Genomic DNA, 15,848 nt, shown 5'->3' with positions numbered 1-15,848 from the left:
GTGGAAAGAAACCCATACCAAACTGTTCAAGAAATGAAACAAGATTTGTGTGTTGGTATTACCAAAATTTCAGACCATCTCAAGCAAAGTGAAAAAGCTGAACAAATGGGTTCCACATGAACTCAGTGAAAATCAGAAAAACTGATATTTTTAACTGTGAACTACGATGATTTTGTGCAACAGAAGTGATCCATTTCTTGATCAAATTGTCACCTGTGATGAAAAGTGGATCCTTTATGACAACAGATATCAATCTGCATAGTGGGTCAACTGTGACAAAGCTCAAAAACACAAAGCCAAGCTTGAACCAACAAAAGTTTACAGTCACTGTATGGTGATCTGCAACCAGCATTATCCATTAAAGATTGCTCAACCAGGGTCAGAATATCACAGCAGAGGTTTTCTGTCACAAATTGAAAGAAATACACAGAAAGTTGCATGAAGAAAATGCCAGCACTAGGCTATCAAAGAGCACCAATCTTGCTTCATGATAATGATCGGCCACACATTGCTCAAGTGACACTCCAGAAGATCAACACATTGGGCTGTTAAACACTGCCTTATCCTCCTGACTCTCCAGAATTTTTCAAGCATTTGGACAACTTCTTATAAGGCAAAAGATTAAACAACAGAGCTACAACAGAGAATGACTAAACATTTTTTTAATTCCAGGACTTCAGAGTTTTATCGTCATGGCATAAGTAATAGTTTCCCGCTAGCAAAAGTGTGTAAATTCTTTTGGTTTCTATTTTGATTACCACAGTTGCTTTTGAATTTTTTTATTTATTAAAGTTAAAATTTAAATTATTTTTCAGACAATCTAATACATTCAATCATCTGATGTAAAAATAATGTTCTTAACTGCTACAAAAACACCTAAACATACAGTAATAAACTTAAGTAAATAACTATTAACTATTTACAGAGGAGTGGTTCAATATATTTGACTCACTTTGTGACCATCCTGTAATTATGAAACTACACATTCAATAATTTTGAATATGCCAGGTGAACCTTCACTAACCTTAGTAAGATTTAGTAAACATTACAATTCTGTTATACAAGGTTTCTATTAAAGTATTTTCACTAAAGATATATGTCTGTATTTACAAAACCTTCAGATAATTAATCTGAGTACAAGGTGATTTTCATGTTTCCATCTTAGTTTCCCTATTTCATTTGCATAACCTCTAACACCACTGAAGTGAATGACATTTCTCAGTTAAACTGTATTTACCTCTTATTTTCTACACTCTAACATTAACTACATTTTCAACGTAAGATGAAAAGCTGAAAAATCTGACAAAATTTATATTTCTTCTTTGAATTAATAATTGTCTTGAGTTTCAAATTAAATATTTTTATAATGTTACACTTTACATTATTATTTATATGATGTCATTATCAGATTTTTTACCATGAAAGTGGTTTATCTCTCTGTGAAAATCACTGAATTGCAGCAGGAGCCCATTATCTGTTTTTGGTAAACAGGACACACAGAGCACATTATACGTGATTGTAGCCATAACTTTTTTCATTAAATTGGTCACTTAAATAAAAATTAATTCATACTGCTTTCACATATGTACTTTAGAACACAAAAACTAAATCAGCCACTACTTGTAAAGCTAGATACTTTAATTAATCATATAATCAATTACCTATAAGCATCAATTAACCCTTTCACAACAGACTCAGTATAACATACACAAGTTTGTCTATACATTTACACACATTAAATATTTGCATTATAACTTGATAAGATATAAGATTTGTTTTTGAAATTAGAGTCTGTTTCATTACCAGTCTGAGTGCAAATTGATTTCATGTTAGGATTAAAAACTATTCATTTCAAAAATCTAAAATTATTTGCACAGTCTATAGAACTTCATAAATACATTTCAAATACTTGTTTTCAGTAAAACTTTACATTTTATGTTGTTTTCTATATTCTTACTATATGGGGTCTGTCACTGGACCAACCTTGTAACCATCATAAAAAAATTAAAAAATAAATATAAATTATGCTCTATCTATACTAAAATGACTATACATTATAATGCAAAAATACAAATATTTAGCCTAAGCAACTTAAGTCTCATAATGCTACATATTTACATTTTTAATTTTAAAAATATATTGACATTTAAGTAATGTGTACTTGCCATTACATAGCTTCTATTGACACAGTGACACAGTGCACGTGCACTTAGGTCATGCATCCAAAAATATGACTGACCTTTAGTCTTCTCTGTATTGGCTTTGTTAAAACTAGTTTTTGTAATACAGTCACCACTTTTAAATTATTATACATTATAATAATATGTATACAGACTATTACTATTTAGAAATTAATTATTAAACTTATTTTTCTTGAAATATAGAACAATAAATCAAGAAGTGAAGGAAACAACTATCTCTTATTGCTACATCTTTGTACTCAGTTGTTGCTAGGCGCAGGCTGCTAAGCCTTTTAAAATTTTTCACATGGAGGATATCAATTTTTGTTAAGGTTTTATATATAGAAATCATAAATCGCTACACTGATACTACAAAACTCCACTATAACTTATTTAGCTAAGTAATTAAAGTTTCTTTTAATATTTTATAAAATATGAAACTTTGAGCACACATAACCTCCCTCCTTGAAAACTTGGACATGGAATCCTTTTCACATATTAAAATTGTGAAAAAAACCATTATGGGGACATTCTAAGCTGTCAACTGGTTATTCACATCTCATATAATGGAGTATTTGTATATCAGGGACCATTTCAAAAAAATGGAAAGAGTTGAACAGGGCCACAGTGTCTGATTCAGTACACATCTCAGCAAAATAAAAAAAATACAAGGTTCTTATTTTATATTCTAGAATGTCAACATTTGTTATTTGAGTTCGTAATTTGTACAAAATTATAAACTTAGTAGTTTGACATCACAAACATGTAATTTCTAACAGCACTGCATTCGACATACCATATGACTCACTAAAATTATACAGGGTGTTCGGAAAGTCTGTGCAGTTTTGTAATCATATTTTATTCAGTCTATTTCAAGCCAGCAACTGATAGCAATGTTTAGAAACAAAATAAGAAGGATCCAGGCCTGTATTGATGCCAATTGAGGTCACTTTCAACATTGTTTATAATTGTCATTCGTATTTACCTCCTGTATTCTATATTGAAACATGTCTGTTAATAAATATATATATGCACAGTGACTTTCCAAACACCTTGTATTTAAATGTGTTCTTTTAATATTTACTTTTCAGTTAAAAAGTGCATGATGTTACTCTGAATTATAACCTACAATTTTATTCCAAACTTATCAAATTCATAAAATAGCAGTTCAATAAAATTTCAAATACAACTTTTATTTAAAACAAGTAACGACATTTGGACCTTTATAAGTTATCAGTTTAAAAATGACACTTGATATGATGAAATCAGGACATTGAAATATCTTTACTTGTTTCAAACAAAAGTTTTTAATACCCATATCAGCCATTTCTACCATATATATATATACTTCAAGTGAGTTCCTCCATCATCATCCTTTTCAGTTAATTATACTTGTAAATTGTTAAAATGTGTGTGTGTGTGTGTGTGTGTGTAAAGTTAAAAAATGACACTGCTCTTTCTTCTTGGGAAAGAAAAAAATGTCTAAAGTTTAAAATTCATGCCAATAATAATGGATACACAAATATGTTTTATAACAAATACTCAAATTTGAAAACAGTCCTTTACAAGTTTTAACCTTTTCAGTCCTATTACTGGAGCCAGCATCTCATTTATTTTGAAAGTTACAAATAATTACCAGTTTAAACATAAATTGTCTTTATAACAAATGTTTTTATCCCTAAATGTTTTGCAGACGTATACAAATTTTTTGAAGTCTAAATCTATTGCATAATAGTTTTTATGTTATGTCAACCATACTACATACACTATAAATATACTAAAATTTCAAAATAAAAACTGTTAAGATGTGAATCAGGTTACACAAGTGAAATATAACTACTGTCAATTATATTTAAGCAAGAATTAATAACACAACTAATAATTAGTTTAAAACCATTTCTTCCTTTTTTATTTTATTAATTTTTCTAAATTACTTTTATTTGAATTAACTTTACAATCAGTCACAAGAACACATAAACCCAACTTAGCATTATCCTAAATTAATGTTTAAAAACAAGTGAATTGTGTTGCTGACAACTTTGTTTGAAACAGTTCACAATAATTTGGTATAAACGTTTAGCTTTTCTAGAATTATTGTTTTGTCAGATTCATCTCCCTAAATGTAACCATTGTAGTCAGGTTATAATAAATGTCATTTGTTATCTATGTTATTGTTTAATTACTAAAGTTACCCTATTCCACAGAAGAATGAAACTACAGGGTGGCCCATAAGTCCCTACCCTACCATATGTTATTATGTTATATTCAATTACGCATGTATTATAAACGTTTCTTTTTTTCAGAGAAATATGGCCCATTTACACTCGAAGAGCGTATTGTGATAAGTATGTGGGTACGTGAGCACAAGAATACTGGTGATACCACACAGATACACTGGAAAAATAAGATATATGGATGGATAGGGACTTACGGGCCACCCTGTATAATGCTCAACATGAAGTTTCCAATTAAAACCTTTGCTAAGTAAACCCAAAGCTTACAATAAAAATAATATTTTAAAATGTTAAACAGTCCAAGTAACATATTCAATTACTTACTGATTTATGTAAGTTACTAGCCTAAAACAAATATTTCTTCTATTTCTAAGTTCTGCATCTATGCTACAAGCTTGCACAATATTTGGGTTAGATGATATGCCTCATCAAAAATGTGTATTCAGACTCAATATTTCAAGTTCAAAAACATGTGACTTACAATGTAAGTAAAGTATAATTTATAATGACATTTATTTAAGCATTTAATTCCAAAACTAATTATGACAAACTGATAACATCTAATACGTGAATGTGTAAATGTTTAACTTTATTAATTAATGCACTTGTTAAACACATATTGACTCACAGATCACTAATAATTAAAATGTGTTAGCTTGTTAGTCATGACTGCTAATCTAGACCAGTCAGATCAATATGTAATGTACTCCATTATATAAATTATAATGTAGAAAAAAGTACTTTATTTAATAAAATTCTTGCTGTTCACAGTATAAATATGTTGCTTAATAGTTAATAATGATATTTTAAAATTACTTTTGCTATTATTTCAGACTTCAACTTAGAATGTCCAAAGGTAATGACAAAAATATATATCAAATTTGGTAGGCCATGGTCAACGAGTATGGCTGTATCTTCAGTGCAAATGTGAAGAAGATATGATTACAAACTATGAAGTCTACGCTTACCGAGTGAAACAGAAAACTTATAACCAACGCTATGCAACAAAACTCGAAAGTTAAATTTAAACTCAATAAACTTATCATGACGTACACATTAAATTGAAATTAAAAGTGAAGTTAAAACATCAGTTTATGAGTATAACATACTTTTTATAACTCGATCTGTCGTCGACAATTTGATATTGTTTGCAGACATTTTCGACGTGCTTTTGTTTTCTTTCACAAAAATATCCACAATCACAAACAAAAAAGGCTTACTTAAAACCTACAATACCACAATCTCCAACGATACGAATTGTAACAGTCACAAATGGCGTAAATTACCCACCAACGTTTCTAGATTATTTAACAGTGCGCAATCCTCTAAGCGCACTCAACTTCCAACCATGACTTCACTTTCAGTTTCCGTTCGTCCCTCTGCATGCTTTATTTTTTTCTCACCATATTAATTTGTATCATCAATAGCAAAATGATGCTTAAAAAATCAAATGAATAATATTTTATCTTTCCAGACATAAACCGCTGTAGTACAGTCTCTTCCAGGTATTTACATAATATTGTTTATGTACACATATTTGATGTTACCTATGATACTCTTGGGCGTACAGTTCGAAATCTTGTATTGCAAGAGAACCCAATTGCGGTCAATTGAAAGGACTACGTTTGGGTTAAGCTAGACAAATCTTTATATAACTGTTACTGTTTCATTAAGGTTAACATACACATCCTTTTTAAAATAAAGTTCTTGAACATACCTAACAAAAGTAATAATATATTATTTGTTTTAGAGTAAAGCCACATTGGGCTATCTGCTGGATTCATCGCCTTATCCAACTCCAAATTTTAACTGTCTCACCGGAGTTTAATGATTAATAAACAGGAAAAGAGAACAGAGAAACAAAAACAGTTCGACCTGAAAGTATATGAATCTCTAAGTAACAAACTGTTACAAGAAAGATTGTTATTATAAGTGATATTTAAAAAAAAAGAAAAAAGGCATTGTTAATTAAAAGAGTCTAAAAGTTCCAATATCGAAATGATTAATGTTAGAATTAATTTTATGTTTCACACTTATTGCACCTTAAACACTTATCATACGTAACATAAACTAAGCATTCAGTACATTTTATTCAAGAAAATCAACCACTAAATACAACTTCTGTGTTTCACCATGATGAGCTGCTACGTATAATGTTTTAGTAGTGTGTATGTGTATATATCTATATATATATATGACGAAATTTTAAGAAATATTACATCATTCGAAATTGCATTAGAAGGGCAAGGAGACTAGTCAAAAAACAACTTCTTACCAACTCATTGAAGAAAAAACGGTCACAATGGGGTCAGAAATACAAGAACTGGACGCAAGAACAATGGAGGAAGGTGTTATTCAGTGACGAGATTCATTTCTTCGTACAGAGTCAAAGAAGTCTGCATGTTTGCAGATCTTCAGGTGAGAAACTTCGAGAATCTCACATCAATCAGTTCGTAAAACATCCTTTGAAGAAGATGTTTTGGTGCTTTTTCAGCTACTATGGCGTCGGAGGCTTATATATCATAGAAGGTATGATGCGAGAATCACAGTACATCGAAGTTTTGCATAGAAGAGTCGTTCCAGAATTGAAAAAAAGATTTCCAGATCAATCTGGCATTTTTCAGCAAGATCTGGCTCTGTACCACACATCGAAACTTGTGAAGAATTTTATAATTACAACGCGAATAAAGGTGCTGGACTGACCTGGAAACTCTCTGGACTTAAATCCCATTGAAAATCTTTGGGCAATTTGTAAAGAAAAACTTCTGGGAAAAGACTGTACTACGAAAGATAAGCTAATTGAGGCCATGATTGAGGTGTGGTACCGCGATCCAAAAATTAGTAAAGATTGCAGTCAACTCGTGGACTCGATGCCAAAGCGGATTAATGATCTTCTGAAAAATAAAAGCGGTCATATCGTGTATTATTTTGTGAGTAATTTTTGGATTATCAGAAATAATGGCCTGGCATGGCCAAGCGCGTAAGGCGTGCGACTCGTAATCCGAGAGTCGCGGGTTCGCGCCCGCGTCGCGCCAAACATGCTCGCCCTCTCAGCCGTGGGGGCGTTAAAATGTTTCGATCAATCCCACTATTCGTTGGTAAAAGAGTAGCCCAAGAGTTGGCGGTGGGTGGTGATGACTAACTGCCTTCCCTCTAGTCTTACACTGCTAAATTAGGGACGTCTAGCACAGATAGCCCTCGAGTAGCTTTGTGCGAAATTCCAAAAACAAACAAACAAACTCAGAAATAAAACGCAAAAAATTGAAAAAATCGTAATTTTCCGTCTTGTTTCAATTAATTTGCACAAGGGTGTATATATGTATATATATTTACTACTACAGTTTTGTATTATATAGACATTATACAAAACAAAATTTCCATGTGAGTAACACTTTATATGCAATTACTATTCAAACATTGTTAAATGATTTCTATTAACAAGAGAAAAACTTGAACACTACTTGAATATCACCTGAAGAACTTCAAATGTTTAGAATTCCTAGCTAGCGAACAAATCTTTGAACACAGCCCTTGTTATATTAGACAGAGGAGCAAACTTGGAGATCCTTCTCGAAAATTCAGATAATAGTTGCATACAGACACATATTTTGCCAACATACGACCTGTTATCTGCTCAAAGTAACAAGTGGAGATTGTGGTATTTTGTGTTCTAATGGGCTAAAATGTATTTCAATATCTAAGACTGTCTTCATTCAAAATATCAGCTTTTTATGTTCTTCAATTTCATAAATGTTCAGCAGATGCTATGTTGGTTTCTGCAGATATTCTTTGTTCAATTTTCGTGAAAGCTTTAAAAATTCTCACACAGAAATGTACTTATATTTTTTATATCTTCCTATTTTTGTTTTCCGCAAAAGCTCTTTAAGCTCAAATAGTGTATGATGTGTGTTCTTTAATTTTAATGCCGAACTTTCGTTTTCACATGTTCAGTTAAAGTTCTTGCCCTTAATTTATGTTGGCAGTGAGTAAACATAGTTTAGTACAAAAAGCCAACCGACTTTTACTTTCGAGAGAGGAGAAGTTTCTTAGAGCGTAAGTTATTTACCAAATTTAATTTTCACCTACTTCGAGTACTAATGTATTGAGACTCGGTTTTGTTTTTATTATTTTTTAGTATCTAGTCTAATTGATAGGAGAAGCTATGTAACACAACCTAACAATTGCTTTATTTATTAAAGTCTTTAGTTCAGTTATTTGCCACGTTTTATAGGCCAGTTTCTTTATAGAAGGTAATTGTGACTTGTTAGCGACATATTTCAATAATAAATGGACAATACACATTCAACTTGTTTTGTTTGTTTTTGAATTTCACAAAGCTATCTGCGCTAGCCGTCTCTAATTTAGCAATGTTAGACTATAGGGAAGACAGCTAGTCATCACCATTTACCGCCAACTCTTGGGCTACTCTGTTACCAAAGGATAGTGGGATTGACCATTACACAATAAAGCCCCCACGACTGAAAGGGCGAGCATGTTTGATATGATGGGAATTTGAACCGGCGACTCTCAGGTTACGAGTAAAGCACCGTAATCACTTGGCCATGCCGGGCCACAACTTGTTTTGAAATATATTTAAAACAAGTCAAACATATATACAAAAATTCGTTACACTATTTGTTATCGTAGTTGTATGGTTTGTTTTGAATTTCAAGCAAAGCTACACGAGTGCTAACTCTTATAGCTGTCTCTAATTTAGCAGTGTAAGACTAGAGGGAAGGCAGCTAGTCATCACCACCCACCGCCAACAATTGGGCTACTCTTTGACCAACGAATAGTGGGATTGATTGAAACATTATAAATAATACCCCCACGTCTGAAAAGGCGAGCATATTTGGTACAACGGGGATTTGAACCCGCGACCCTCAGATTACGAGTCGCACGCCTTAACTCACCTGGCCACCTTCACTTTCACTAACTTACTTACTTCTACTAACTTAGTCGCCTATATTTATTACTCAACTAAGGCCTAGAACTTTTTTACAAACTACGTGATTTTATGATGTAACAATGCTTAATGAAACAACCAAAAACTTGGGAGGATGTAGTAACATGACGCAATAATATAATAATAACCGACTAGTGAACTACACAACATACGATTTTCTTTCGTCCCCCAGTGGTTCAGCGGTATGTCTGCGGACTTCTAACGCTAAACACACAACTGCTCCTTTTCGTATTGTATTATTTGGCATTTTGCCTTGTGTTTTGTCATTCAACATCTATATATGCCTTGTCTTTTCCTCGTGCAACTTAGTAGTTTCTGGTCGAAAGAAAACATGCCTCGATACTTGAAATCCAAGAACCTCCAATTATTGAGCTAAATAATCGATAAATCCAAACTGCATCACAGCCTAGAAATGAAGGCGAGCTTTTGGTACCATAAGCAACTTATTTCAGGTTTGCAGAACTTGTTTGTCTGTGTTTTTCATATAGCAAAGCCACATCAGGCTATCTGCTGAGTCCACCGAGGGGAATCGAACCTCTGATTTTAGCGTTGTAAATCTGTAGACTTACCGACGTACCAGTGGGGGACTTACAGAATTTAAAGTACCTTCAAAATGGGTGAAAAAAGCAGGTTTATTTGAAGCCAGTGAATATATACAAAGTCTAAATAACTTTAGAAATAATATTTTTTTTTTTACTGACAGATAGAAATACGACCTGGATGAAGATGTGTGTTTATCTTATAGCAAAGCCACATCGGGCTATCTGCTGAACCCACCGAGGGGAATCTAAAGCCTGATTTTGGCGTTGTAAATCCGTAGACTTACCGCTGTACTAGCGGGTGGTGGGATAAAGATTAACAAGTTGAGGCAGGCAGACAGTCACTGAGTAAGATGGCTGGATCAGGGAGGGAAAGTCCTCTTCTAAATCTAAAGCCTTTGTCATTGCTGCAAAAATACCTAGATGGTATCATTTTGAAGCTGTGAATACACGACCTGAAATCTAAACAAGCTGTTTTTGATTAAAAAGATCTTCAGCGAGCTAGCCAAAGGTCTCTTTGCAAGGAGAGGCCACTAGTTGAGTTAAGGGTGGGTCACAAGGCCAGCAGGCAACATAGCAAGTCCTCATACAAGAAATCCGAGATCAGTGGGTTATTAAAAATCCTCCCAAAGATGGGAGGTTAAGCTGCTTAGGCAGTCACAATCATGACAATTCCAGGAGTTTAAAAGTCAAGTAAATGAAACGGTTCATCCAGTATTTCATTTTAGTAGCTCTAGAGATCGGAGTCAGTGCTTGAGAGGGGTAGTTCTTCTTGAATCAACCTACTCAAAATGGATTCCCCATCAAACAAACTTGTCTATTCCGAGATGAATCATGAGTAAATCAGGGTTAATCCCACACACAAATCCATGATGGAAGTGAGGCAGAACTCTTCCCATAGTAACTGGGAAAAAAAAAGGTTAAGGGTTGAGTTATGGCCTATTAATTCCAGATAGGCTAGAATGAACACGTTTGAGAACAGGCAGTGATACGTCTACAACAGAATTTGGTAGACAACGAGTTTGTTTTGAGAAGTTATCATTAAATATGGGAAGCTTTGTAATTGAAATGGAAGTCCAAGATGGTAATGTTGGCCTCCTGATTGCATGATTTGGATAACAAGAATTTGAGTGAGAATGGTATGTTGACTGCAAGATTAATGTAACCAGGACTTTGCGATACTTTCTTTCTGAGTTATTGAATTATGTTTATCTTGTGTTACTTTCCAACTGCAAACAGCAGACACTCAAGGAAGGAACTTTCTTGGATAGAGACTGGATATAGTAGTGGTATATGTCTGCAGCATGCTCAGCTTTAGTTGAACTGGTCCTCATCTAGTACTGAAACAAACAGTCCCCTGACTAACAAAATCCAGACTTCATGGGATGTGCATATGTATTAGGGTGAACCTTTAGTAACCTAGTCAGCCCAGATGTTGAAGGTATAGCCCAATCATTCTGAGGGAGGTAAGGCCAGTAGTGAATATCTCAGCTTAGCTGATATGTAGGAGGAAGATGAAGGTACTATCTAGCCATCTTTTATGAGTCAGATGGCAGAGTACCTGGCAAGGTGTGACATAGTTTCTTTGGTTGGCAGGGATTATAACCATTTTTCAACCAACTAGGATGGTCATATACGTGAAAGATTAGCAACTGACATAGCTCAGTAATCCTTACTTTATATCTCAGAATGGCTGGTATGGGTATTAACACTTTTGGGTCATTCATCCAGATTTTGGAAAATTTTCCAGGTGACCCCTCTGAATGCCTTGAAAAAATTCATGTGCTCATCTACCCATATAATGAAAAATTACCAAAGATTAGATCAATATCTCTAACAGTTTCTGATTTACAGCCCTATAAAATTTAGTTAATTTGTTTTTATTTTTGGCAAATTCATTTTTGGGCAGCTTTGGCTGCTTAAAGCTGCAAGAGTAATGGTAGTAGAAGGCTGAAATTTGCTACACTGACTGAATTAATCTTCAAAAATGGTCTCAAACCAAGTTTCTCTCTCTTAGGATTTGCATAGTGAGGCTGTAAAATCACTTGAAAACCTAAAATCATAAAAAACATTGGTTTATGTAATAAGCCATTGCTCTAAGACTTAATATGATAAAAGCTGAATTTTGTTTTCTACTTTCTAATAACATATCACTTGATAAATCAGCAATTGTTGTAATTAAAAGTCTTAGATCTCCTGTAAAAAAATTTAGCTGCATGCAACTTTTTATGATTTAGCTAAAAATAGCCCTACTTCAGGCCAGTTTGACCATGTCACCAGTTATTCAGCCTTTTTAGATTTTTACCATATATTCTTATATCTTTGAATATGATCTACAAAAAAAAATCAGGATGGTGTTTAACCAACCTTTTGAGTTATAATTTTTAAAGTATCCTCTGACCATACTTTTGTTATTTAAAAAAAATTCAGTTCAGGTGTGTTACTGTGTGCAAATATATCCATACAATTTTGAAAAATACCTGTCAGAATGTTATGATTCCCACTGAAATACTTTAACCAGCCTTTCACAATGTTAAATAATGAAGTTTTAAGAAACAGGAAAGAATTAATTCATTTCTGAACAAGTTTATTGACACAACTAGTTAGATCACATGGCAATGCAAATATATTGTGTATGTATTACAGTTATGCAGATGTGGCTGAGTTAAAGATTCATAATATAATAAATACAATGGTAAATCAGACACAGTGCTACAACAGGAGATAACTGAGAAAGATTATAGTCACACCAAACTGCAATACTCATGACAATGAAATGTTTCAAAAACATCTTTGGCGATAAATTAGCCTTAACAACATCAAATAAACATTGCTTTGTTCAGACAGCTTGAATACATTTCTGAAATTTGAGTTTGATTACGTTGAGATCACTTTGACTTAGAACATAGTGGCGAGCACTACTGTCTTGCATGGCAGGTGCACTTATCAGACAAAGAATATGTTGGAAAGGAATCCAGCTTTCATCTGTACATGACCTTACAGGCCATGAGAACAGTTCGTTTCCTGATTTCCTCATAAATGACACCAACACATCTGAATGTTCATCTGATCTATCTTTTATGTTTCCCACATACCATTCATGATCGTATATGCATGTCACATATTTTCCTGGCTGATAATTGTCATTGCTATCATTAGAACCTATTTGAGCTGCTGCAGCATCACTTTCACTGCTACTGCCAACAGTTACAACTATGTACACATCATCACCTTCTCATACACAATTTGTTGGTAGAGTGGGGAATAAAACTATGATGTGACCTAATACCTGCCACAGTTTTGCATTTTTAATAGCACTCAAGTAGATCAAACTTTACACAATTCTGCAGGACTGATTCCTGACTGACAAGAAAGAACTGAATGCCCTGAATGTGGTTCTTTGCCCAATGGTACATATCAGAGACACTTAAAATGTGATAATTTATTATTTTACACAACCTTGAATTTTTTGAAGATCATATTCAGAGATGTAAGAATATATGGTAAAGCTGATTAGAATATTTCAATTGGATTCATAAATTATTTCAAAATTGTATGGATATATTTGCACACAGTAAAACACTTGAAGTCTTTTTTTTAAATAACAAAAGTATGGTCAGATGATACTTTAAAATATTATAACTCAAAAAGTTGGTTGAACACCATCCTGATTTTTTTGTAGATCATATTCAGAGATGTAAGAATATATGGTAAAAATCTGAAAAGGCTGAATAACTGGTGACATGGTCAAACTGTGGCCTGAAGTAGGGCTATTTTTAGCTAAATCATAAAAAGTTGCATGCAGCTAAATTTTTTTACAGGAGACCTAAGACTTTCAATTACAAAAATTGCTGATTTATCAACTGATATGTTACAGGAAAGTAGAAAACAAAATTCAGCTTTGTATCATATTAAGTCTTACAGCTATGGCTTATTACATAAACCAATGTTTTTTTATGATTTTGCATTTTCAGGTGATTTTACTGCCTCACTATGCAAATCCTAAGAGATAAACATGGTTTGAGACCATTTTTGAATTCTGTGAGATTAATTCAGTCAGTGTAGCAAATTTCAGCCTTCTACCACCATTACTCTTGCAGCTTTAAGCAGCCAAAGTTGCCCGACAATGAATTTGCCAAAAAAAAAAAAAAAAAATTTTACAGGGCTGTAAATCAGAAACTGTTAGATATTGATCTAATCTTTGGTAATTTTTCATTATATGGGTAGATGAGCACATGAATTTTTTCAAGATATTCTGTGGGTTCACCTGCATCCACCTGGATGATTTGACATGGAATTACCCCTTTATTGATAAGGAAAGAACAATGTTTCGACCTTCGTAGGTAATCTTCTTTCTTAACTTGAAGATGAGCTAGGAAGGTCGAAATGTTGTTCTCTCTTTATCAATAAAAGTGTTAATACCATACCGGCCATTCTAAGATACATTTTTATTTCAAGTGGGTTTCTCGTCATCAAGAATAATCCTTATTTTCTTAGCCTACAGGTGACAGTGTAAGCTGCTGTCATGTATTTATTACATGATACAATTATCTTTCAGGTATGATTTAGGATGGTAATGTCATCAAATGGCTGAAAGCTGTCATGTATTTATTACATGATTATTTTTCAGGTATGATTTAGGATGGTAATGTCATCAAATGACTGAAAGCTGTCATGTATTTATTACATGATACAATTATCTTTCAGGTATGATTTAGGATGGTAATGTCATCAAATGGCTGAAAGCTGTCATGTATTTCTTACATGATTATCTTTCAGGTATGATTTAGGATGGTAATGTCATCAAATGGCTGAAAGGACTTTGTGGCCCTTATTTTCCTAATTATTAAGTGATGTTTTCCTTTCATGATTTTCCTATTCATGGGTTCATGAGAACAGTTGTGTGGCTGAGAAACCAAAAAGGTGTTCTAATTCTTGCTTCCTCAGTTCTGGTATTAATATGAGATACTGTGTAAGTACAACACTAAACACTTACCACTGATACAAGTTAGAACAGTTACCTGACCAGGAAACTAATGACTGAAAGGGTATTGTAGCCCCTTGCTTTCCAAATGTACAAGTGACTTTCCATGTTAAAAAAATACTGTGGTAGAGTACTAGAAGTTCTTTTAAAAAACTACAAGGTTCTGTGTGTGCACATGTGTGACCCTTTCATGTGAAGCAAGATAATTATGTTCTTCAAAAGTACAAAAACAATAGACTGTGTGGCAGTTTCAATGAAACAGGTATTTGTTTTGCTGGGAAGATTGACTTGTGAAAGACAATTCTGTGACACAGCAGTTTATGGTTGGTAACTGATTTTAAACAGTGACTGAACAATTGCTGATGATAATTTTATTTAGCCATAGTTGAATTGAAGGAGTATTAATTTAAAATAGATTAACAGAATTAATTTTAATCCTGACACAAGGAATCTCACTTGAATGGTAGTTCAGGCAAATTCCACCAAGAATTACTTATTTGGAAACTCAGAAAACTCTTAGTTGAGTTTAATTTCTCATAGGTAGAAACATATTACCAGTTCAAAACTATCAATGGATAAATAATGAAAGTAGCCCGTACGTACTATGGTAAACAAGTCTTCGATTAATGTGTGTGCAAATGAATATTTTTATTGATAAGCAGAGAACAATGTTTCAACCTTCCAAGGTCATCTTTAGTTTGTTTTGTTTGCTAACCTGAAAATGACCTAGGAAGGTCAAAACATTGTTCTCTGCCTAGCAATAAAAGTGTTAATATCCATACTAGCTGTTCTAAGATACATTTTTATTTCACGTGGGTTTCTCGTCATTAAGAAATGAATATTTGTTTCAATTCAGGTCTAGACCACCTTTCACCTAAGGCTTATAAACAGAATTAATAATGATACTGTTGTAGTTAAAACAGCTATCAATTTCACCCTTCTATA

At 33.2% G+C, this 15,848-nt stretch overlaps 1 protein-coding gene across 1 annotated transcript in view; it reads right to left on the bottom strand.

Moving 5' to 3' along the window:
• Nucleotides 1–5,778, bottom strand: part of LOC143234675 (protein phosphatase 3 catalytic subunit alpha-like) — a 55,915-nt gene extending 50,137 nt beyond the window's left edge. Inside the window, exon 1 of the mRNA XM_076472215.1 lies at nucleotides 5,524–5,778. Coding sequence (XP_076328330.1) covers nucleotides 5,524–5,572 — 49 coding nt within the window. The 5' untranslated portion in view covers nucleotides 5,573–5,778. The remainder of the gene's footprint in view (nucleotides 1–5,523) is intronic.
• Nucleotides 5,779–15,848: the final 10,070 nt, after the last annotated feature.

Source organism: Tachypleus tridentatus, chromosome 12, assembly GCF_004210375.1.
Source record: "Tachypleus tridentatus isolate NWPU-2018 chromosome 12, ASM421037v1, whole genome shotgun sequence".
NCBI classification, from domain to species: Eukaryota; Metazoa; Arthropoda; class Merostomata; order Xiphosura; family Limulidae; genus Tachypleus; species Tachypleus tridentatus.
Note: the sequence above shows the minus strand (reverse complement) of the source record. Positions and strands in the feature narration are given on the sequence as shown.